We start from the raw sequence: 24,117 nt of genomic DNA on the forward strand, positions 1-24,117 counted from the left end.
ATATAGCTAGAATCTTTGTATCTTTTGGTCAATGGAGTGTCCGTCTGGCACAGCCTAGCTTATGAGCCTGTGGATTGGTTCCCCCTAAGTTAGGTATTATCTGACTGGTCCATTGGGGGTTAGTGGATGTGTGTGTGTGTAATTCTTCTAGGGCGTTTGGGGTGTGGACGGGGAGGTAACAACTGCTCCCATGACTGGATATGAAAATGCTTCTTTTTGTATTTAAATATTTGGGCTAATCCGATCTTGTGCTTTGCTGTCTTATTACTAGTACTTGATTTACCTTCAAGTTCATTCTTTTCAACTGAGGTTGAACTTGTTCCACTGTATGAATAATCACATATCCCTAAATTACAGAATAAGAGATATAAACAGTTATTTCTCAAACACTTCAAAAAATATTGTCCTTATATTAAGTGAATTGCAAACCCTTGGCTCAGTTTAAATCAGGCCTTTCTTGGAGCTTGGTTTTTTAAAATGTCATTCCTCTTTAACTCATTTTCCACTTGTGTCATCTAAGAAAAAAGTTATTTTCCAGAAGTGACTTTTAAAGGATTTTTAAAAATGTTTCAACACACAGATAAATTACTCTTTTAATATCTGGAAAAATGCCTTGAGATTCTTTTTTTTTTTTAAGATTTTATTTTTTTTTCCTTTTTGTCCCCAAAGCCCCCCGTTACGTAGTTTTATATTCTTAGTTGTGGGTCCTTCTAGTTGTGGCATGTGGGACGCTGCCTCAGCATGCTTCGATGAGCAGTGCCATGTCTGCCCCCAGGATTTGAACCGACGAAACACTGGGCACCTGCAGCAGAGCGCGCGAACTTAACCACTCAGCCATGGGGCCAGCCCCTGCCTTGAGATTCTAATTTAGGAAAAAATAAGTCTCTGTAATCAGACTTAATAAAACTAAACTCCCCCCTTTGAAAGGCCCAGCTATCCTGTTTATGACCATTTAGCTGACTTCTAGAGAAGTTCATTTTGCTTTCGATCAGTTAGTGCTCTTCTGTGTAATGTAGAGAAGTCGGCTGTCATTTAATCATTGTTTTCCTATAGGCACTGTGCTGCCCCCCTCCTTTTTTCAAGATTTTCTCTGTCTCTTGTTTTCAGCATTTGACTATGATGTGTCTTGGTGTGATTTTCTATGTATTTATCCTGCTTGGAGTTAGCTAACTTCTTGGATCTGTGGGTTGATGTATCAGTTTTGGAAGATTCGCAGCCATTCTCTCTCCTCACATCCCTTCTGCCCCATTCTCTTGCTCCAGTCCTTTTGAGACTCTGATCACATGTGCACTAGGCTGTTTGATATTGTCAGAGATCTTTTAAGGTTCTGTTTGATTTTTTTCCCACGTTTTTTTCTCTTCGTGTTTCAGTTCCATTAATTTCTTTTGACCTAACTTCAAGTTCTCTGATTCTTCCTTCTGCTGAGTATTGTCTTCTGATTAGCATAGCCTGGCTTATGAACTATCGATAATTTTCTTCTCTGATACTGCATTTTTCATTTCTAGCATTTTCATTTGTCTCTTTCTGTTTCCAACTCTCTATTGAAATTCCCCATCTGCTCAAACTTGTTCACCTTTTTCATTAGATCCTTTAACATATTTATTATAGATATTTTAAAACTCTCTGATAATTCCAGTATCTTGGCCATCCCTGGGTTTGGGTCTGATGATTGGTTCCTCTCTTGATGGAGCACAGTTTTCTGTGTCTTATTTTTGATTGAATGCCACACATTGTATCTGAAAAAGCTGATTTTGTAGGTTGTCTGGCTTGTTTTTGTTGTTAGAGTGTGAGTAACATTTTCTTGTGACTTCACATCCTATAGCAGATATCTATATAATTTTTTGTGTGTGTATGAATGTTTATATATGTGTGTGTGTATGTATGTGTCTGTCTAATTTTGCAAGTGGTACCTGACTTATGGCTTTAAGGTAGTGATACCCAATCATGAAATTGCTATTTTTCACTTAATTTTAAGTTTGATCTGTCCAGTCTTCTTTTTTCAAAAACCTCAATTTGAATCCTCAGTTTGAATTCACAGTGAAACCTGAGTTAAGCACAATGCAGTTGCTACCCTCTATTAGGAATTTCTCCCCCAACATGGAATTGTACCTTTTTTCAGAAAAATAGGCAGGTCACAAGATCATAAGCCTATCAGCAATTTAGAAAGAAAGAAAGAAAACAGAGTGAAGCCTTCCCAGAATTTATCCTGAGTCATTACACTTTCAGCCCAGTCTCTTCCACCATGGCGTAATGCTAAGCGATGTGCAGGTCCTGACTTCAAGGAACTGCCACAGCCACAGCCAGCAGAGGCACACTTACTTTCTTTTTCTTCAGTTTAATTCTGAGTTGAACTTAGGAAAATAGGCTCAGACATTTTAGCAAGATTTTCAATAATAAAGACTGAAAATAAAAGGTATTTGGGGTGAGCCAGAAAATTGCTAGCCACAATGCTTAACTCTCTGGGCATATGGTTAATTGAGTTTTTATTGACTCTATTTTAAAAATAAAATATATTGAGAAACAAGAGAAATTGACGTCTTTAAATAGATATTCTGATATACTGGATAGTATTTTAAATTCCTAAGCATAGTTGGTTATGTTTGCAGAAAATATTCTTTGTGGTCCTCACAGCATCATCAGTAATTGTACTTATGGTAGTCTCTGTCCATTATTTACAAGGTTGCTTTTTTTGTTGCCAAAAAACCAATTGTGTGATTATTGGCACTTAATTAACACTGCCGAATTGATGACAGAATCTCCTCAAAAGATAATCACACAAGTGTTTTCTCCTTCCCTGTTGAGAGAGTTTCAGGGACTGAGGTGGGGTGGGTTGGGGGCTGTGCTACATCACCTTGGCATTGGCTCTGTTAGTGAGATGAGACTGCTTGCTAAAGCAGGTGCCTGGAAGGGTGCTAATGAGGGAAACAGCAATTGTTTAAGGCGTTCTGCTTGATCTTGTCTGTCCCCAAGCCAGGGCCCAGTTCCATTTATAGAATATGTGTCGTCAGTGTGTACAACACTGTCATAGTTTCCTAACTGAACGGTAGGCAGGGAAACTGAATGCCCTTCTCGAGAGATACTCTCATTTGGCTCAGATACCTTAAGTATAGTGCTGTTTTGCAGATAGCTTTTCTCCCTCAACTCCCCATTGCCAGTCTGTAAGAGAACTGTTTATATAAGAAAATGTTGTTAGTATTGATGTAAGTTTTCTTATATTTGTATATCATATGTGCTTGTAAGTGTTACTATGGATAGGATTTTTTTCTAATATGCGTGTGTGTCATGTAATTAACCTAGTTTGAATGTATACATAAACATAAACATAAACTTTTCTTTTCCCCAAGGAACATTAGCCCTGAGCTAACATCTGCCAATCCTCTTTTTTCTGAGGAAGACTGGCCCTGAGCTAACATCTGTGCCCATCCTCCTCCACTTTATATGTGGGATGCCTACCACAGCATGGCTTGCCACGTGGTGCCATGTCTGCACCTGGGATCGGAACAGGCGAACCCCAGGCTGCCGAAGCGGAATGTGCACACTTAACCGCTGTGCAACCGGGCTGACCCCATAAACTTTTCTTAAACAAAAGACTTAATTTTGTGATTGTTAACTTGACTATAAATCTTTCCAATGCTTCTTAGAAAATGCTAATTTCAGCTTTTTTTCCAGTAATCAGGGCACTAGCCAAAGTTAGAATCTAACTTTCAGTAATATTTGAGAACCTGTTTTCTTGGAAGACATAAAAATTCTTTAAAATTAGCTTTGCTTTAGGGCCAGCCCCAGTGGCCTAGTGGTTAAGTGGACCTACTCCTCTGTGAGGGGCCATGCTGTGGTGGCGGCTCACATACAAAAAAAGAGGAAGATTGGCAGCAGATGTTAGCTCAAGGTGAGTCTTCCTCAACAAAAAACAAAAGTGAAAACAAATTAGCTTTGCTTTTAGTCTCTATAATATAAAGCATTTTATAAGTGGCAGGAGGTTTTAGTGTTGTAACCAACACTTAGTTTTGTTGGCAAGCTGTGATGGTACCTGGTACCTTTTTTTTTTTGGCACCTGGTGACTTTTTTGTAACTTTGTCCAGAATCTTAGAAATGTGCTTTCGTCTTGCATGAGTACTCTGTTAAAATGTTTTCATGACTAGCCTTTTCATTTTAGGTAAATAATTTTGAGTGTTAATAAATATTAATTGAATGTGAGTTAGTGTGGGGGCGAGAGTTAAATATGAAAGAAGTACAAGACTGTGTCTTCTTTACTTGTTCTTTACTTATTGAGCAAATCTCATCTGTCAGACATTATGCTGAGCTTGGGGGTTGTAGAAGTGAAACATCCCTTGTTAAGGGACACTCAGATGCTCTCTCACAGTCTCTAGGGGGAGTGTAAGGAAGCGAACTGTTAACAATACAGAGTGGTAAGATCTGAGGTGGTGTTCTGAGATTGAGAAGGGAGTTATTCTTAAGATAGTTCTTAAAGGGGGCTGGCCCCGTGGCCGAGTGGTTAAGTTCGCGCGCTCCGCTGCTGGCGGCCCAGTGTTTCGTTAGTTCGAATCCTGGGCGCGGACATGGCACTGCTCATCAGACCACGCTGAGGCAGCGTCCCACATGCCACAACTAGAAGAACCCACAACGAAGAATACACAACTATGTACCGGGGGGCGTTGGGGAGAAAAAGGAAAAAATAAAATCTTTAAAAAAAAAAAAAAAAAGATAGTTCTTAAAGGACTAGAAATAATTAATCAAGTAAACAGAGTGGGAATGTGACTGGTATTCCTGGCTGAGAAAACAGCTCTTATAAAGGTGTGACCAACTTGGAAACTTTCCTGGAATGTTAATAATTATGGTTATGCCCTAGGAAGATTATTAAATTGAACACAGTTGTGGATTTAATTTGCTAGCTGAATGAGAGATAAAGTGTTTTAATTCTGGCTAGAAGTTACATGGAAAAGAGAGACTGCTTCCCTCAAGGGTGGGAGCAGGGGCTGCCTTCCTGATGGGGAGTTTCAGGTGTATCAGAGCACTATCTAACTCAGGAAATATATCTTGACCTTGGTAAGTCTTGAAATCTACAGAGTTTTTGAAAGGGAGAGACGTCCTCTTCATGGAAGGGGTGTCATCTTATTCTGTCCATGAGCACTCAAGAAAATAGACTAGTGTGAGGCTCAGAAGCCAGCTTTGTTTTACTAGCTGTTACTATTCAGAAAGCAATATTCATTTTATCAACTATGTTTTATTGTCCATGATGGTTCTCTCGGTAAGTCAGCCCCACACCTGGTCCAGAAAAGAAACCATGGTCCAATTTGGAGTCTAAACTAGTGAGAGTCATATGCAAGAGCCACTGTCATTTTGTCTGACCCTATTACATCAGTGATGATGTCCTGGTCTTTCTGTATTTTTCAGCTATGACAGGCAGAGAACTTTCATGGAGTTAAGTTGTCTATGGCTTGTATCTCCTGATAATCCTATTTTGATTCCCATGGTCTTGTCTGGTTTTCCTTTTTTCATAAGTGCTATGCTTCTTAAATATTTCTATGTCTGCTCCAGAATGTAGTCTTAGAAAAAAAATCTAGAGTAATTCTTTGTGTTAATTAAAAAATGATTCTTACCGAAGTAGAGAGATCCTAATCAAGGAGGTTCTTTTTTTTTTTTTTTTAAAGATTTTATTTATTTCCTTTTTTTCCCCAAAGCCCCCTGGTACATAGTTGTATGTTCTTAGTTGTGGGTCCTTCTAGTTGTGGCAGTGGGACACTGCCTCAGCGTGGCTTGATGAGTGGTACCACGTCCGCGCCCAGGATTCGAAGTGATGAAACACTGGGCCGCCTGCAGCGGAGCACGCAAACTTAATCACTCGGCCACGGGGCCGGCCCCAAGGAGGTTCTTCTGTGGAGATTCTGTCATCAATTTGGCAGTATTTATTAAGTGCCTAATATGTGCCAGGCGATGCCCTAGGTTTTGAGATGACATTATCCAAGAAAATAGATTTAAATATTTGCCTGCAAGGAGCTTACATTCCATTGGGCAAGACGAACAAATATAGTTAGACAGAGAATTATAGGAATTGGCCCAGTGGCATAGTGATTGGGTTCACGAGCTCTGCTTGGGCGGCCCAGGGTTCACAGGTTTAGATCCCAGGTGTGGACCTATCACCGCTCATCAAGCCACATTGTGGCAGCATCCCACATAAAACAGAGGAAGATTGGCACAGATATTAGTTCAAGGCCAATCTTCTTCACATACACACACACACACACACACAAAATGAATTATATGATATGTTAGAAGGTAATAAGTGCTATGGGGAAGAGATAGATGTAATGTGGGAGTACTGTGGTGAGGCTGGAGTAGTAATTTTAAATAGTGGTCAGGGTAATAAGCCTTACTGTAAGAAAGTGACATTTGATCAAACACTTGAAGGAGGTGAAGGAATAAGTTACGTGAATATCTGAGAAAAGAACATTCCAGATAGAGGGAACAGCCAGTGCAGAATTTTTGAGATGCATGTAACCCTGTCATGCTTGAGGAACAGAGACTCACTGTGACTTAGTGTGCTGAGCCAGGAGGCCGCTGTTCGGAGTTGAGAGCCGAGAGGTGGTGGGTGTTGGGAAGGCCTCTTAGGCTGCTGTGAGTACTTTGCCTTTTACACTAGGTATACGTAATTGAAAATAAACTCTAATGAGATCCACAGACTCAAGTAGGCTTTCCTCTAGAGATCTAGGGTCAGGAGAAGGTAAGCAGTCGCAGAAGGAACTCTCTGTAACTTGTAGTCTTAGGAGAGCATAAATTAATGTTGTATCCTCGATTTAAGATTATAGCAAAACAAATAATAAAATTCTTTGCTGATATTTTCTACTTTATTTTTGATTGTAGGGACTTTCAGTTACCTTGATGATGTCCCATTTAAGATAGGAGACAAATTCAAAACACCAGCTAAAGTTGGTCTACCTATTGGCTTCTCCTTGCCCGATTGTTTGCAGGTTGTCAGAGAAGTACAGGTAAGTGGTGATTTTTAGTTAAAGTTTAGTGCATTTAAAAATTTAGAGTTAAGAATTTGATGTGCAGTGAAATAGAAGAAAAACATTCTCATATCTCTTATTTGTATTTCTTATAGCTCATTATTGCTTGGCTTACATTGTCTCTCTCTCTCTCTCACACACACTTTTATATATGTTTATGTATCTATTACAGGTTTTGTGTAATCTGTTAGATTGTATATTCCTGAGATTCTGTGCCTTGCCCAGAACAAATCCCCATTGCCCATCTGAAGTGCTTATTCACCTCTTTGCCATCTCTCTGTTAATGTGCGCATTATCTTCTTGGTCACCGAAGTTAGATAATATTTTTCTCTCTGCCGTGTCTCTCCTTTGCCATCCAGTTCATCCTTACTTTATTTTTTCACCTGGGCTATTGCAGTAGCCTCTTTAATTGGCCCTTCTCCTTATAGTGTTTTCCTTCTATTTTTCGTATTGTTTCTAGAATAATATTTTTATATTAAAGTTTTAAATTCTCATATCCCTGTTAAAAACTTACGGTGATTCTCCAGTCCTTATTGAATCAAGTCTGGACCTAAGGTTATGGTAAAGTAGCCTATCTCATCATCTCCTCCATGTTCCCTTCAAATCGGCTTATTAGCAATTTGTTGAGCATACCATGCATATTACCTATCTAAACCATCCTTTTTCTCACGAGCTGTTATCTCTACTTGGAATATCCTTCTCTTTCTCACCATACTAAAAGCTGTCTGCCTGTTAAAATCTATTTATTCTTCTAGACTGTTTAAATGCCATCTCCTTAATAGCTTCTTTCTCAGCCCTCATCTTTAAAGCTCAGTTATATGTAAATATTTAGAATTACTTCTTGAAAGCAGCGGATGGCCCTATGTTATATGACTTCCTTTTGTCCTTCAGTACACATTTATCAAATGACTGCTTTTGAGCAGTGCTCTGCTAGGGCTGAGGGTAGAGATAAATGCCTTAATCACTGTCCTCAGGAGCTGACAGTTTAGAGAAGGAGTCACGTGGAAAAACAGAAAAGTACACCATTCACCCAGACACTTCTTCCTGTGATTTAAGATTTTTTTAAATACAACTTTGTAGCAAAGTTGTTTTGTTTCTGGGGGATTCACTCAGGCATCACCATGTTACTCTAAAAAATATTCTTTGTTTTATCTTCTAATCTATATGTGGTGAGTAATCATAGTGTGAGAACTTTAGTGACATTTTTAAAATAACAGCTTTATTGAGATATAATTCACATGCCATAAAATTCACCTCTCTTTTAAGGTGTGCAAATACGTGATTTTTAGTATATTCGGAGTTATATAACCATCATCATTGGCTAATTCCAGAACATTTTCATCACCCCAGAAAGAAACCCAGTGCCCATTAGAAGTCACTCCCTATTGTCTCCTTGCTCCAGCCCCTGACAACCACTAAATCTACTCTCTGTCTCTGAATTTGCCTATTCTGGACATATCGTATAAATAGAATAATTCAGTATATAGTCTTTTCTGTGTGATTGCCTTATTTCATTTGGCATAATGTTTTCAAGGTTTATCCATGTTATATGAATGAAGTATTAGTACTTTATTTTTATGGCTGAATAATATTTCATTGTAGGGACATTCCACATTTTGTTTATCTGTTCATCTGTTGATGGACATTTTGATGGTTTCCACTCTTGGCTTTTGGGAATAGTGCTGTTACGAACAATTGTGTGTAGTTTTTTGTGAGGACGTTGTTTTCGTGGGTATATGCATAGGAGTGGAATTTCTGGGTCATATGGGGACTATGTTTAAACCTTTGAGGAACTGTCAGACTGTTTTCCAAAGTGGCTGCACCATGTTACAGTCCCATCCGCGCTGCGTGCGGCTTCCAGTGTCTCCACATCCTTGCCAACTCTTATCTGTCTTTTTGATTCTATACGTCCTTGTAGGTGTGCAGTGGTCTCTTGTTGTGGTTTTTTTTTTTCTTGTGGTTTTGATGTGTATTTCCCTAATTACTAATGGTGTCGAGTACCTTATATATTTTGAATACTGAATTTATATTCCTTTTGTGTATGGAGACTTTATTGGGCCAGAAGAAATAGAGATTTCCATTATAAAGTTTTACCTTGTTCTGTTTGCTTGGTGACTTTTTTATTGGCAACAACAAATATTCAGTAAACTCCTTTCTGTGTGCAGGATACTATTAGCAATATGATTGAGAAACACCTCCATAGGGAATGCCTGAGCTGTCAAAACAAAACAAAGCAAAACACCTCCATCTTCTTTCAGTGGTTTTCCTATTATTCCCCACTTCATTGATTGATTCAGAAAACTTGTTTTGAATTTCAAATTGTTGCCGTTTTAGGCTTTGCTGGGAATTTTCTGTCTATTTATCAGTGTGAAGCTCTGATAAATGTATGGTACTGTGCCCTCTATGCTCAAAGCACCCACTAATAACAAAGAGGAGATGGAGGCTCCAAGCGCCATTTGTGCGGGCTAGTGGAACTTTATCTGCTTTGTTCTCTGATTGCTCCCTTCAACTTTGACTGCCCGAGGTCTCCATGGGGGATTTGGCCACAGTCTTGGGGCTAGTCCCCTCTCTATCCAGAGAAGAGTCAGACCTAGAGGCCTAGACAGATAGCGTGAAACTTCCTATAACTGTCGTATTTGCCCTTGTATGATAACACAAACTCAATTTTTCAGCTGAAAATTCATCAAAGCCAGTAAAACACATATAACCCTTGGACCTACAATCCAGAAAGCTTTCATTGACTGTGATGGTGGTGGCTACAGAATGGGAGGGTAGTAGCCCTTAGTGTCATGGTTTAGAGTGGATTCTGGTGTCACTCGTTCATGGTCTGGAATTGCCATGTAATAGCTGTGTAATCTTGTACAGATTTCTTATACTCTCGAAGCCTCTATTTCCTCATCTGTAAAATGGGGTTAATTAGCTTTTAAGGTTGTTATAAGTATTAAATAAAATAATGCATTTATAATGCTTACTGTGGTTCCTGGTACTCCATAAATGTTAGGTGCTGGTGTTATTATTACACAGTCAAACCACATTCTTGTTTTTTCACTGTAATATTTCTGCTATTTTTTCCCTGTATGTTTTTTTCTATGTTCCAAGTATTCTACATTACTTTGGTAATTAAAAAGCAAAAGCTCCATAAAGATTTTATTAAAAAAGGAAAGAAATTTCCAGTTGTTCTTGAGAGTAAAACTTAAAGAGACCAGTGTTTATAGGCAGCTGGGGTTGGTTAGCCTTAGTTTTTTTAATAAATTGTGATTTTTATTTTTCTTCTTTCTCCCCAAAGACCCCCAGTCCATAGTTGTATATTCTAGTTGTAGGTCCTTCTGGCTCTGCTATGTGGGACGCCGCCTCAGCATGGCTTGATGAGCGGTGCCATGTCCGTCCCCAGGATCTGAACCGGTGAACCCTGGGCTGCTGAAGCAGAGCGGGTGAACTTACCCACTAGGCCACGGGCTGGCCCCAGCCTCAGTTTTTGGTGGAGGAAGCCAGCTGCACAGTTGGATTTTGCCCTCAGTTAGAAGCAGCAGTCTTTGTCCAGCGCTGTTTTCTCGCTGTCCTGTTCGTGCGATTGCTCAGGTGTCTTTCTGGGCCCAGCAGCTGGCTCACGGGTGAAAATGGGCTTCTTGACTTGTGCATTTCCAGGCTTCTCTTGTGTTGTTTGAAACTGAAAGGCTTGGGGACGACCAGAGGCACTTTGTTTTTTCCACTCTGAAACTCTTGTCTTGGCATGGTGGGCCTCTTTCTTCCCTTTTCCCCCTCTTTTTTACTCTTAATGTGTCTCTAACCTTGAACGTGCACACAGACATTGTTTAGCTTTGGTGTTTTAGGGTGAATGCCGAAGGTTTTTTCTCCTGTCCTGGGTGAGTTTTGTTTTGTATAATAAACTTTTTTTTTTGGGGGGGAAGATTAGCCCTGAGCTAACATATGCTGCCAAGCCTCCTCTTTTTTTTTCTTTTGCTGAGGAAGACTGGCCCTGAGCTAACATCGTGCCCATCTTCCTCTACTTTATATGTGGGATGCCTGCCATAGCATGGCTTGACAAGTGGTGTGTAGGTCTGCACCTGGCATGCAAACCCCTGGCTGCCAGAGTGTGCGAACTTAACCACTGTGCCACCAGACCCACCCTTTGTATAACAAGTATTTTTTTCAAGTGTGCAAATGAAATTTTTGTAAATTGAGCTATACTTTAAGGTATTATTAAGGAACCATGAAGTGAATCCTTGTGCAATTTGCACTGTAAAATCTAAATTTGAATGTCTAGATTTCTTAATAAGTTTTCCTGCATTTAGAATACAATCTGTTCATTATAATTTGGTAGTGATTTAAGAGCATAGAATATGTAGTGAGACTGGGTTCAAATCCAGGCTCTACCACTTTAGCCTAGCTTCATAAGCAGAGGCATAGCCCTTGTAAAGTGAGGAGAAGGATAGGCCCTGTCTCTAAGAGCTGTTGAGAAAATTGAGAGAGTCAGTACATAAAAGTTGCGTAGAATTGTGCATGGCACCTTGTAAGCGCTTCTTAAATGTTGGGGGCTGTTGTTCGTGTTGAGCACGGGATCCATTAAGGGCATTGTGCTAGATAATAGAGACCTTCAGAGGGTCTAACCCCAGTTGCTGCCCACTGCTCGCAAGAGGCTTGTGATATTGTTGGGGACGTGTTTAGAGAAAGATTAAAGCTACATGTGGTCACATGTGCTTGGCATCAGTTGATAGAGTGAGAAGTTACGTAAGAGTTTGGAGGAAGGAACAGGGCGGGCCTTCGGGGAAGTTTCCTAGAGGAGGTGGCTGAGCTCTGCCCGAGTCACCAGTGAAGAATTCTAGAAAGGGAGATGGCCTGAGGGGAGAGAAGCAGGAGGAGTGGCAAGGGCGTGCATTTGGCCTGGTGTGTGGGGTAGGAGATGGTGGGCATGCTTTCGAATTAATTTCTAGAAGTCATCTGGGAGCAGAGATTGATTAAATCGTGTAAGATTAGGAAGCCTTGGTCTTCCTGAGCCGGGATCATCCCGTCCACCCTAAGTGCTGGATTGCCCCGCTCCTCGCTGTGCTGGAGTGAGGAGGAAAGGCATTGGGTGGGAACTGAGTGGGGGAGGAGCAGCCACCTGGGTTCACACTTCCTTTCTCTGACATATCTTTGCAGTATGACTTCTCCTTGGAAAAGAAAACCATTGAGTGGGCTGAAGATATTAAGAAAATCCAAGAAGCCCAGCGGGAAGCAGAGCGCAAGGCTGAGGAAGCAGAAGCTAAAATGAATTCCAAGAGTGGCCCAGAGGGCGATAGCAAAATGAGCTTCTCCAAGACTCACAGTACAGCCACAATGCCACCTCCTATTAACCCCATCCTTGCCAGCTTACAGCACAACAGCATCCTCACCCCAACTCGGGTTAGCAGCAGTGCCACGAAACAGAAGGTCCTCAGCCCACCCCACACAAAGGCAGATTTCAATCCTGCCGACTTTGAGTGTGAAGAAGACCCCTTTGATAACCTGGAGTTAAAAACTATTGATGAGAAGGAAGAGCTGAGGAACATCCTGGTAGGAACCACTGGACCCATTATGGCTCAGTTGTTGGACAGTAACTTGCCCAGAGGAGGCTCTGGGTCCGTGTTACAGGATGAGGAGGTCCTGGCCTCCCTGGAGCGGGCAACCCTAGATTTCAAGCCCCTTCACAAACCCAATGGCTTTATAACCTTACCACAGTTGGGCAACTGTGAAAAGATGTCGCTGTCTTCCAAAGTGTCCCTCCCCCCCATCCCTGCAGTGAGCAATATCAAGTCTCTGTCCTTCCCCAAACTTGACTCTGACGACAGCAGTCAGAAGACAGCCAAGCTGGCAAGCACTTTCCATAGCACATCCTGCCTCCGCAATGGCACGTTCCGGAATTCCCTAAAGCCTTCCACCCAAAGCAGTGCCACTGAGCTCAGTGAGCATCATACTCTTGGGCTTTCAGCCTTGAACTTGGACAGTGGCACAGAGGTGCCAACCCTGACCCCTTCTGATCTGATCTCCCAGATGCCTTCCCTCTCTGTCTTGTCTGTATGCACAGAAGAATCATCACCTCCAAGTACAGGTCCCACGGTAAGCCTTTTAAATCCCCCTAAATTAAAGCTCCAAAGATTTCTGAATTCTACTTGGCAGTTCCCGCTTCACATTCTTCTTTTCAAGGTTTAGGACAGGATGGGGCAGGGCCAGATTGACTTTGCTTATAGAATATGTGGAATTCTGGTTGTTTCCTGAGGACAGGGGTTGTCAGCTTTGCACCTGGCTTGGGTACTGTTGGCTTGTTCCTCACTGCATCTTTGTGGTCTTTTCCTTTGAAAAGGCAATGTATGTCATGTGAATGGTGTTTTCCAGCCTAATCAATTTGTTCTTTTCTGTGCTGCCATGTCTTGTGTTCGAATTTTTTGAAGGGCATTCTTTCTTTGTACATTTTTACTTTTTCCTATTACCTTTCTTGATTTTTTTTTAAGGTTGCTTGGCACTCCTCGTTCTCTCTTCTCCCTGCCCCTCTCTGTCTATCTCATTCTGCCCTGAAGTTTGGTTCTTGTGTGTACCATGGTTTGGCTAATTTGGGGTTATGTTTCTTCAGATTGGGTGGTGCCTCAGTAACTGAGAGAGAGTTTGTATTGGAAGTCCAAGCAAATGGTAGAAATTATTTTTAAACCTGCAGGTTTTACTTATACAATTCCTTTGTTTTTTTGCTCACTTCTAAGAGTTGTGCAGTTTTCTCCGAAGGGAGGGAGAGAAAGAGGTTGGAACTCAGCTTTAGTGTTGAAGGATGCATGGGTACAGAAGTCACATTTTGTATCCTCTTGAAAACCTGATTTTGTCATAAGCAAAAAAGTTGGCATATACAGCGAGGTTACTTTATTTGTCACAAAGTATAGGCTTAGCTGTTGATGTGGTTGTTTCAGCAGCACAGAGCAATACATCATTGCATTCGAGAACAGAAATCAGAGAAGTCCAAGAACCTTTTGCTACACTAGGTCACAGATTTTTTGAATGACAGCATACCAAGACAGTATTTAGCGTCAGAAAGGAGCCTGATTGGTGGGCTGTCTGTCAGAGAGTGGAACAAGCCTGCTGTTAGCTGTAGAAAGGTGAGCCTTGGCCTGCCTACAAGAGTGCAAGGTCCCAGCGGTAGCATTGTTGGTAGATGATTGTCTCTGTGTGAGTGCTTCCATTGTCAGAGAGCTCCCTGCTGCTTATCAGCGTTGTGGACCTTGGCCCGGATAAACTCGATAGAGTGCGTCACACGAGAGTCACCTCCAGGATGGGCTTCGGTGCTAATCCCTCCTGGTCTCTTGGGCTCTGGTCAGCAAGATGCTCCTTGTCATGACTCACTATATGCTCTAGAGAAATTAAAAGCACTCTGGGAAGGATTAGGGATCCTCAGCCAACACCCTCTACCCCCCATAGAGAGTAAGAGTAACCATTTAGCCATCAAAGCCGATGAACTAATGGCAGAGGTCCTTCTCAAACCAGAACACTGCTCACCCTGTAATCCAGCTGATGGTGGAGTTTCTTTTGGGCCCATGTATCTCAAGGTGCAAAGGGACTTGCTGCCTTCAAGGGGCAGCTGTAAACGTAGCTGGAGTTCTGGTGTTCTTTGAAGGAAGTCGTGACCCTTACCCTTAGGGAGCAAAGCCCCCCCCCCCCCCCCCAGCCCTCTGTCTTAGTGTGAGTCTTTAAGTCAGAAGGGAGAAGAACCTTTTTCAGTGAGAGAAGCACTTCTCTCCAGGGCAGTTAGTGACTTGAGGCGGTGGGGGTAGGGGTGGGGAGGGTGGTCAACCCCGCTGTATGTACACCCTTCACATAGGAGCTCCCGAGGAGGTGTTCCTGGAATTTGGTTCTTCTTGGCTATTTTAGGCCCAGTATTTGGGTCTCATTTTTCGGATTTTGATTTCATGTTTTACTGTTTATATGAACTAATTTTAGAAGTTGTGGAATCACCTTGAGAGGAACAGTCTCGCCATGTGCTGTTATTTGGAGTCCAGCATAGCCCTAGCCAGTGTCTCCTCCCACTGCCTCAGCCTTTCAGAGCCTCGCTCTGCTCACGGGTTAGGCTCGTGCTGCCTTTAGGTTCTCTTTCTCCAGGTTTAGAGACCTTCCTTACTCTTTCACAGTGACTGCCGCTAAATACTTTTGCATTTTCCCTTATACTTCTGAGTTCTAAATTTACTAATTATGGCCACTAAGCATAAGAGTAGTGCCAGTTTGCTTTTAAATTCTGTTTTAAATAATTTTGACATACAGAATCTCTTAGCTTTTAGAAATTGGCACCTGAGCTAACAACTGTTACCAACCTTCTTTTTTTTTTTCCTGCTGCTTCTCCCCAAATCCCCCCAGTACATAGTTGTATGTTTCAGTTGTGGGTCCTTCTAGTTGTGGCACGTGGGACGCCGCCTCAGCGTGGCCTGACGAGCAGTGCCGTGTCCGCGCCTAGGATCCGAACCAGCGAAACCCTGGGCCGCCAAAGCGGAGTGCGCGAACTTAACCACTCGGCCCGGGGCTGGCCTCTCTCTTAGCTTTTAGGTGTTCAAATCTGTTGATCATTTCTTATGTTGCCATTGCTCTAATACTTACAAAGTCCTTCTTCTCTATCTTTAGATTTTAAAAATGAATTTATTTTTATACAAGTAACACAAGCACATTTTAATGAAATCAAGTAACATTTAAAAGCAGCTCCCTGTCTCACCTGTCTGCAGCTCCAGTCTTGCTTCCCATAGTCATGCACTTTTACCTCTCTAAGGTATTTCTGCTAGGATTTTTCTGTGTTTCTAAATAAAATGCTTATATTGCTTTTTTGAAATGTATCAATTTTAGGTAGTTTTATCCTTCCTGGAATAGTAGTTGAGGATTTAGCTCATAATAGCCCCTCCTCCACCTTCTTCTGGTATCTTCCATCATATTTATATCACAGATTTTGGGTAAATTGATGTTCCTGTTCACATTGTTATGATTGGTAAATATTTACTGCCAAGTTCAGATAGTATGCTCTGATTCCCTTTTTTTTTGCTTATTTCTCATAATTAAACTGCCCCATTAAAAAATTTTGCATAGTTTCTTTATACCTATTGCTAATTTTGTCCAAATGCTCCAAGAGAGCTATCAAAGACCTAACGGTAATTTTCCCAAACACATTCAGACGTATTGGTTAGCCTGTCAGTTTTTGAGTCCTTGAATATCCAGAAAATGTCTTAATTTTGCCCTTGTATATGAATAATAGTTTGGCTAGGTTTACGTTTCTTAGTTGAAAATCATTTTCCTTTCAGAATTTTCAAGACATTGCGCCCCCCCCCCCGCCTTTTTTCCCCCCACAAAAAACCTTTCTTGTTTAATTATAAGCTCCACTGGTTTCTCACATTCCTGTGCCATCCTGAGTTCTTCCTCCCCTAACCCCAAAGCTTTTGGGATCTTTATTTCTGGAGATGTGAAATTTACTCATGATGAGCCTCATTCATTCATTGTGCTAGGCCCTCCTGGATCCTTTCAAGCTAAGGCTCAGCTCAGTTAAAAAAATGTGGGGTTTTTATGGTATTTCTTTGATACTTTTTTGTTTTCTCTATTCTTTTTTTGTAATTCCTATAAGCTGGATGTTGGACCGTCTTGACCGTGGTTCTAATTTGCTACCCATTTCTGTTTCCTGTCTCTTTGTTTTACTTTCTGGGATATATCCTTGACTATCTTACAGCTTTTTAAAAAAATGTCATAACCTTTTAAATAAAAATTTTATTATATTTTAAATTTCGAAGTGCTTTTTCTGTTCCCTCTTTTGTTTTGATGTCTTCTGTCCGTAGCTTTGGCTTTCTGTTCACGGCGAAGAGTGAGGCACTAAAATAAAAACAATCAAAAGGGGGGGCCGGCCCCGTGGCCGAGTGGTTAAGTTTGAGCGCTCCGCTTCAGCTGCCCAGGGTTTCGCTGATTAGATCCTGGGTGCAGACATGGCACTGCTCATCAGACCATGCTGAGGTGGTATTCCACATGCCACAACTAGAAGGACCCGCAACTAAAATATACAACTATGTACTGGGGCCTTTGGGGAGAAAAAGGAAAAATAAAATCTTTAAAAAAAAAGGGGGGGTGCTGTGTGTGTTGGAGGCTGCTTGCTGATCAGTGAGCTTCACTGTAGGTTCGAGGTTAGTTGGCTTTGAGGGCTGCTCTGCGAAATGTCAACATGTGAAGGTGTTGGGGGCTGTTAGAGTTTCTCCTGAGAATTCTGTGTGAGGCCTGCAGGTTGGGGAAGGCTGGGGAAGGCTGGTGTAGGCTTGTACTTAATCCCCTTTCTGGTTCTTGCACCTCACTCTGCAGTATGCTGTGCCTGGTGTGTCTAGTTCTTTTTGCTATCTGGTTCACATTTTCTAGAGATTAAACCTTCTGCCTCCTGCAGAGGGTCAGGGTGGGTTGGGGAAGGTTTGCCTGAGGGTTTTACTGCTCTGACCACTGACTTTGTGTCCCTGCCGTATCCCAACATGTGGTGCTTCCAAATGCTGAACCCTCTCAGGGGTCTCAAGAGGCTGGTGGGCTGACTCTCCTTTCTCCGACCTACTTAGAACTGGTTCTGCCAGTTGCCATGCCTCCATTAGCATTCCACATTCTAAAATTTCATCAAAATATATTGTCTACTGTTGTTCCCTTTTTCTTTGATCTTAAAGGTTAATACAGTTTTAATTGTTTTATCATCATTTTGGTGGGCTTTAGGGAGGGAGAATCAATGTCAATTTGCTGTGTTAAATGAAATCCCCTCTTTGAAATCCTAATAGACCTCCATTCAACAGCTTTGATCAGGGCCCTGTAAGTACCAAGCCCAAAGCCAGGCCCTGGGGATTCAAAACGCATGCGACATTAGGTAACTGACTTCTAGGAGCTCACATTAAGGTACTGTGGTCTGATAAGTACTGTGCCAGCAGTGTGACCAAAATGCTATTTGGCTGTCGGCATTCTCGAGCCTAGGTAGAGCCTGTCCCCAAAGAGAGAGAGAGACAAGCTTGGGGCCTGCTGTGTGGCCAGCCCATGCCCTGGTGTGACTCGTGTAACCAAATGACTGAGCCCCGTGACTGGGCTGCTGGGAGTGTGCTGGGGGTGAGATGGTTAAACAGAAACCGTGGGCTTTGAGGCCTGTAGTCTTCTTGGCTTTTCCCAGCCGACCTTGAGGAGAGCATCTGGTTATAGCTATATAATTTTGAACAAGTTTCTAGGACAGTGGGCTTCCTGCCTCCTAAGGCCCCATCCCCCAAAAAAGGAAATAAGGAAAATTCTTTTGAAACATTTTCCCTGGTTCTTGGGAGCTGGGCCAAGCTGTGAAACAGCTTGTGACCTTGTTCACATGGTAGTTTGGCCTGGGAGTGAGCTGCCTCCGTGCCTTGGGCCTGATTCATTATCGGAAGGGGTGGAGGAAGTTAATCCTGGGACTCTGTCCCCCGTCAGACTGGGGTTAGTAGGTTCGGCGGCAGGGAGCAGGCTGCCCGTAGCCAGTGCAGTCGCGCCAGGGCCCTAGCAGTCCTTCAGCCTCGGCGTGCAGGAGGCAGCTGGAGCAGGCGGGCAGAGGTGGAGTGCCCTCAGAGCTCTGGGGCCCTGAGCTGACCATGTGTGGGAATAGTACTCGCAGTCTCTGCCCAGCGCAGTGATAGAAGCCAGGATAGAGAATTGCTGGGAGAGCCAGCTCGAGTGGCAGTGTCTGAGGCGAATGATCCCTTCAGGATTCAGACACAACAGCCCAGGAAAGGGACAGTGGAGCCCGAGAGAGAAATCCTAGTAGCCAGCTTGGGCATCAGTCCTGTGGGCAGTCTCAGCTTTCTCCAGCTCAAGCCCAGCGGATTGGGGCATGCAAGGGCATGTGGCACTTAGGATGCTTTCTCATTCTGCAAGGTGGGATGAGGGCAGAGCCACTTTCAGGCGTCTTCCCAGCTGCCCCTCTCTCAGCTGAAACTCCCCTGCCCTTTTCATCCCTCTTCAGGATGTCTGGACTTGGCCACCTCAGTGACAGCTTCTGGGGCCCAGGTCTGCTTTCTTCTTGCCTTGATCCTCTTGTTTGTCTACCATCAGGTCACGCCTCCTAATTTCTCAATGTCACAAGTGCCCAACACTACCACCTGTCCCCAGGCTTACTCTGAACTGCAAATGCTGTCCCCCAGTGAGCGGCAGTGTGTGGAGACAGTGGTCAACATGGGCTACTCATATGAGTGTGTCCTGAGAGCCATGAAGAAGAAAGGAGAGAATATTGAACAGGTGAGCGGTTGCTTGGCAGGGGCTTGGGTGGTCAGGCAGAGCGGTCCCAGACCTCTGGAGCTGGAGTAGCGGCTTGCCTCTGTCCCAGAGCCCCTCAGACTCAGAGCATCAGCTGTTTTCCCATGAGTTTGGTGGGGATCCAGGGAGACTGGTTGAGGAAACCAGCAGCCTTAGCAGCAGGGCTTCTGCTTTGGGGCTGCTCTGGGACTTCGGCTGGAGGAAAGCTTGGGAGCACTGGAGCTATTGGACTGTTACCCAATGACCCCATCCGCCACACTGGGCTTGAATTATGGTCAGATGTCCTCTAGGAGTATTTGTCTTGTCATAGCCGCCGAAGGAGTTCCAGAATAGGGTACTAGGTCCTAAATAGGGTACATGGCATCTCCTGACTTGGGCTGTTTCTTAGAATATCCCGCCCAGGCCGTGGAGGTGATGTTCTGGGAGACGTGAGTCAGCTTTGACAGGAACTCCTTTGAAAAATGACTGCTCATGTCTAGAAGGGTGTGCTTGTCTATTCAGCAAATAGTCCCTGAGGTCCTGCTGTGCTGGATGCACTTCAAGGCACAAAACCAAGTCCCAGCTAGGATCTACTAGCCGGGGTGGGTGGGGAGCAGAAGTCACACTTGCTGGGTTGTGAAAGACTCTTGGGAAGCACAGACAAGAGGGGCAGTCTGTGCTCAAACCTCTTGTTTCTTTTCTTAGATTCTTGACTATCTCTTTGCACATGGACAGCTCTGTGAGAAGGGCTTTGACCCTATTTTAGTGGAAGAGGCTCTGGAAATGCACCAGTGTTCAGAGGAAAAGGTAGGAACCTTCATGCTTCATGGGAACCCTCTGGAAAGGCGGGACAGAGCTCCCTTTCCCTACCAGTGACTGCAGGCGGAGGCAGTTGAAGCACAGAATCTTCCGTGTCCAGACAGGCGTTTGGCTGGTTAGGGTGTTTGGCTTGGGTGAAGCGTTGGATTGAAGACTATCTTAGAATCCCAGGGAAGAGAAGGGAGAAATGACCTGGGCAAAAAGCCATCCTTTTGGATGACTGGGGAGACCGCCGGCCACTTTGCCTTTGCTGTTCTGGGTTCAGTATCCTACCTCAGTGGGAGTGTAGATGTGCATGGTGGGACCTGAACGGAGGTTGGGAGTTGGGGCTGGGCTTGGCTCCCGAAGGATGATGTGCGGTGACATCAGCCTGTCTGCCCTGGCTTCTCAATAGTTCTCTGCTTGCAAGGGCACCTCAGAGGGGCTCCTGAGGCTCTGGCAAAGGATGCAGACTCCCCCAGGCAGCCCCCTACACACATACTCCTCCACTCAGCTGTGCTATGTGACTGGACCCCTTTCTCTAATCTGTATTTTCTTCTCTCCCTTAGATGATGGAGTTTCTTCAGTTAATGAGCAAATTTAAGGAAATGGGCTTTGAACTGAAAGACATTAAGGAAGTTCTGCTATTACACAACAATGACCAGGACAACGCTCTGGAAGACCTCATGGCTCGGGCTGGAGCCAGCTGAGACCAGGCCTGCCAAGGCCCTGCCACGGAACCAGCCCCACAGGAGGCCCTGAGGAGCCCACCTGTGGGGGAGAAGGGGCACTCTTGGGGATTTTCTTTTGGGGGTGGAAGGTCAGGTGGGAGACTCTGCTTGCCCGTCTCCCTGAGCCTAGGCCCTGAGCTGGGGAGCAGAGGGGAAGATCGGGACAAGTGAATGCCCCCAAACTGTCCTGGCTCCTTCCATATTAAATGTATTTTGAGAAGTGTCCTTCCCACCTCAGCCCTCCAGAGAAGCTTCCCTGCTCTTTCTGGGGTCTGTGTGTCCTCAGCTGAAACCTGTCCGGCTGCCAGGAGGAGTTGGGGAGGAGGAGTGGGAGGGCCAGACTCTGCTGCTTTGGGGCTAGATGCTTCCCTCCCCTGCACTGGTGGACTGAACTCTAATCCGAGTTGAGTGCAATTGAAAGGTTCTTCCAGGGTTTATTTTTTCCCCTTTTAACAAGGTCTCTAGTGTTACACTGGTTCCTCAATGTCTCCAAGGTGCAAAGAATGCCCTTTTCCCCATGGGGCCCCGAGTTTGCCTCTTCTGCCAGGCAGTCACCACGCTTCCCTGCCCCAGTCTGTTTCTTTCGGCTTGGTTTGGACCACCACCTCCCCTACCCAGGATTTTAGAGCCCGCGCTCTAGGAAACAGCTGTCGTTTGAGAAATCATTGGCCCCTTCCAGCACACTGAGAAGGGGAGAAACGGGCCCCAATTCAGTTGCCCAGCACTAACTCCACCTCAGTTCTCCTCAGAGAACAGCCTCTCCCTCCAGCCCCCTGCTCTAGGATGACACAATGAGTAACACCTAGTCATAGAAATTAGTCTCTTTGGTTTGTTTTGTATTATGTTGTACATCATTAAAGATCTAAATACAAAGGATATACATCTTGATGAATCTAAAGTAATTTGCTAACTATTTTGATTCTTCAGAGAGAACTACTAATAAAAATCTAAAAGGTACGACCTGCTGTGATCATTTATTGCCAAGGGCTGTATTACTGAGGGGCATGGGAGGTGGTGGTGAAGGGATTTCCTGCTTAGATTTGCTGGAGATGGAGCAGGACCTAACCGTTTCTGTCATTTCAGTGCTTTCCCACTTGGCCTGTGGGACCCAGGAGCTGGCCCTCCAGTCTGCCCTGGTGTTTGGTTTGCAAAGTTAGGCCCACAGTCTGTTTAAACCTGACCCGGCTCCGTCTTCTGGGCCATGGACGTTTGCCTGCCTGCAAGACTGACTGGGGGCTGAGACAGGCTGGGCTTTCGCACCCAGAGATGATTCCCAGAAGGCCCTTTTCCGTGAGCAGCATCCTGTGCTTTGCACCACAGGCAGGACTGGATTCAGACTGCCACCAGCCCTCGGTGGTGCTGTGGTATCTGATCGAAATGGGGTAATCCCTAACGTTTCTTGTCCTTATACTTAGTACTGTCCCACAGTCCCTCTGGTGCTCCTGGCTGGGGTGGGTCTCTTAGTGATTGTGAGGTGGGCCTGCAGAGCCTTTGGGCTGGGACGCACCAACCTGGAGACAGGGCGCCCTCTGGTGGTCACATCAGGCACGGCCAGGGGTTGACCAAGGGAGGCAGGGCGGTAGCCTCTGAGCGCTAGGCCCTCTTCTGGCCTTTAAAATTAATTAAGCCCTCCTTTTACTTATTTTAAAATTTTACCCATAGTTTTATGTATTTATTTTTTGGTGAGGAAGACTGTCGGTGAGCTAACATCTGTTAAGTCCTCCTTTTAAAAGCTTAAAAAGTTATCCTTTACCTATAGGCAATTAAAGTTTCCCACCATGATGGGCATTAGGGCCAAGGCTGTGACACATGATCAGTTTGACCCAGGGTGGCCTTGCTAAGTGATGGGCCACCTGTAGGTCACCTTGTATTTCTGGAGCCTCTTCCTGCTAAAAAGACACACAGCAAGTAGAACTCATATGAAGTACATGCACGTGTGTAAAAATTCTGCTTCAGAGTCTCGGACTGTAGACTAGAGCACTCAGGGCCAAGACACTGACCCCAGGCCCTGGAGAGACGTGGACAGCCAGGGCGATCCTGGCTGAAGGGCAGGCGGAGACGGACTTGCCTGAGATCTCCAGCTCTTCGCCTCTTCTGTGAGGGAGGGGACAGGGTGGGTGAAGAGTCGCAGACAGGAGCCAGGAACTGCCACAGGAACCTGAGAGCTACTGGGGGCTATAACAGGCTGATGGTCCCAGCAAAAGGCAGAGATGGGAAACACACAATGCAGTGACCTGGACTGCAGGAAGGGAGGGGAAGTGGAAGCCTAAAGCCTGTCCCACATATGCTACAGTTAAAGACACGTCAAGGCAAAGGTTTACTCATTTTACATTTTCAAAAGCTAACTTAAAGCCCCAAATCACTCTCCAAGGGCTGAGGGGGCAAAGCTCACCCCGCCCCTGCCCCACCAGCACCAATGTTTTAGTCCTGAAGAAAGGCACAGAATTCACCTGATAAAGCCCCTGGGCTCAGCATGTTATCGTCCCCACCTTGTGACCTCTGACCTCTAGGTTACTACAGACCACCCCATCCTCTGATCCCCAAATTTAGAAACATCTACAGGGTTATTAGACTCAGGGACGTTTTCATAGACAAAGGGTCAGTAAGAGACATGCTCTTCAAGCCCCAGAGAAAAGGGAGGGTCATATTAAGTTCTTCTGGCTAATCTGTCCTTCCTTACAGACGCTCCTGTGCTTGGAACTGAGGGACAGTTCCAACACAGAGGAGCTGGGGCCCAGCTAAGGCCATGGATGGCAGGGGAGGGGCGAGCATGGGCAGGACTGGGGAGCGGGTTCTGGTATCTGCAGGGACAACCTGGCAGGGGCCTCTCTAGCCCTTGAGACCCCTGCACAGGCTCCGCAGCTGCCCCCACCACCCCATACTGGATCTTGCTCTAAGACACCACTGTCTTCTCAGGGGCCACGGCCGGCCTGTGGCAGGCCAGGTACAGTTGCAGCTGGCTCCTCAGACTCTGGATGCACTTGGATTTCAGAGCCATGATTTCATCCAGCTGGGTCACAAAATCTTCAAAATCCTGAGAAAGGAAACAAAGGACAAGTGAAGCTTTTGCTATGGCTTGCCTTCTGCCAGATCTGCTTTTCTAGTCCCTTCTCTTATAGGAAGATTTCAGAGCCCAGGCCCCTCTTCCACCTGGAAAACTTGCAGGACAGTCACTGAGGCACAGGGTGGGGCCCACTTCTCTGCATTTGAGACACTTTCTATGTAGAGAGGTATTTTGCAGGGAAGAGGGGTGTTTTTGTAGACGTACTTCTGGTCTGCATGTGGCAGGTCACTGTTATCGTCACAGGGAGGGGCCCCAGCAAGCCACTAGGAAGGCAGCGTGGTGAAGGATAGAGGCTGGA

General features: G+C 44.6%; 2 protein-coding genes across 8 annotated transcripts in view; one reads left to right on the plus strand and one right to left on the minus strand.

Annotated features, from left to right (window-relative positions):
* Nucleotides 1-21,712, plus strand: part of UBAP1 (ubiquitin associated protein 1) — a 57,204-nt gene extending 35,492 nt beyond the window's left edge. For 3 of the 6 annotated variants that reach the window (XM_001499590.6, XM_070248782.1, XM_005605061.4), the window contains 5 exons: nt 6,859-6,983; nt 12,144-13,079; nt 19,047-19,229; nt 19,932-20,033; nt 20,594-21,712. In XM_001499590.6, the coding sequence (XP_001499640.1) occupies nt 6,859-6,983; nt 12,144-13,079; nt 19,047-19,229; nt 19,932-20,033; nt 20,594-20,734 (1,487 nt within the window). In that variant the 3' untranslated portion in view covers nt 20,735-21,712. The remainder of the gene's footprint in view (nt 1-6,858; nt 6,984-12,143; nt 13,080-19,046; nt 19,230-19,931; nt 20,034-20,593) is intronic. The other 3 variants (XM_014735513.3, XM_070248783.1, XM_070248784.1) reach the window with 1 other exon arrangement.
* The window catches only part of KIF24 (kinesin family member 24), a 60,457-nt gene continuing 57,910 nt past the window's right edge, over nt 21,571-24,117 (minus strand). For both annotated transcript variants that reach the window (XM_023627486.2, XM_001499631.7), the window contains one exon: nt 21,571-23,789. In XM_023627486.2, the coding sequence (XP_023483254.2) occupies nt 23,649-23,789 (141 nt within the window). In that variant the 3' untranslated portion in view covers nt 21,571-23,648. The remainder of the gene's footprint in view (nt 23,790-24,117) is intronic.

The sequence above is a fragment of the Equus caballus genome, chromosome 23 (genome assembly GCF_041296265.1).
Source record: "Equus caballus isolate H_3958 breed thoroughbred chromosome 23, TB-T2T, whole genome shotgun sequence".
Classification (NCBI taxonomy): domain Eukaryota; kingdom Metazoa; phylum Chordata; class Mammalia; order Perissodactyla; family Equidae; genus Equus; species Equus caballus.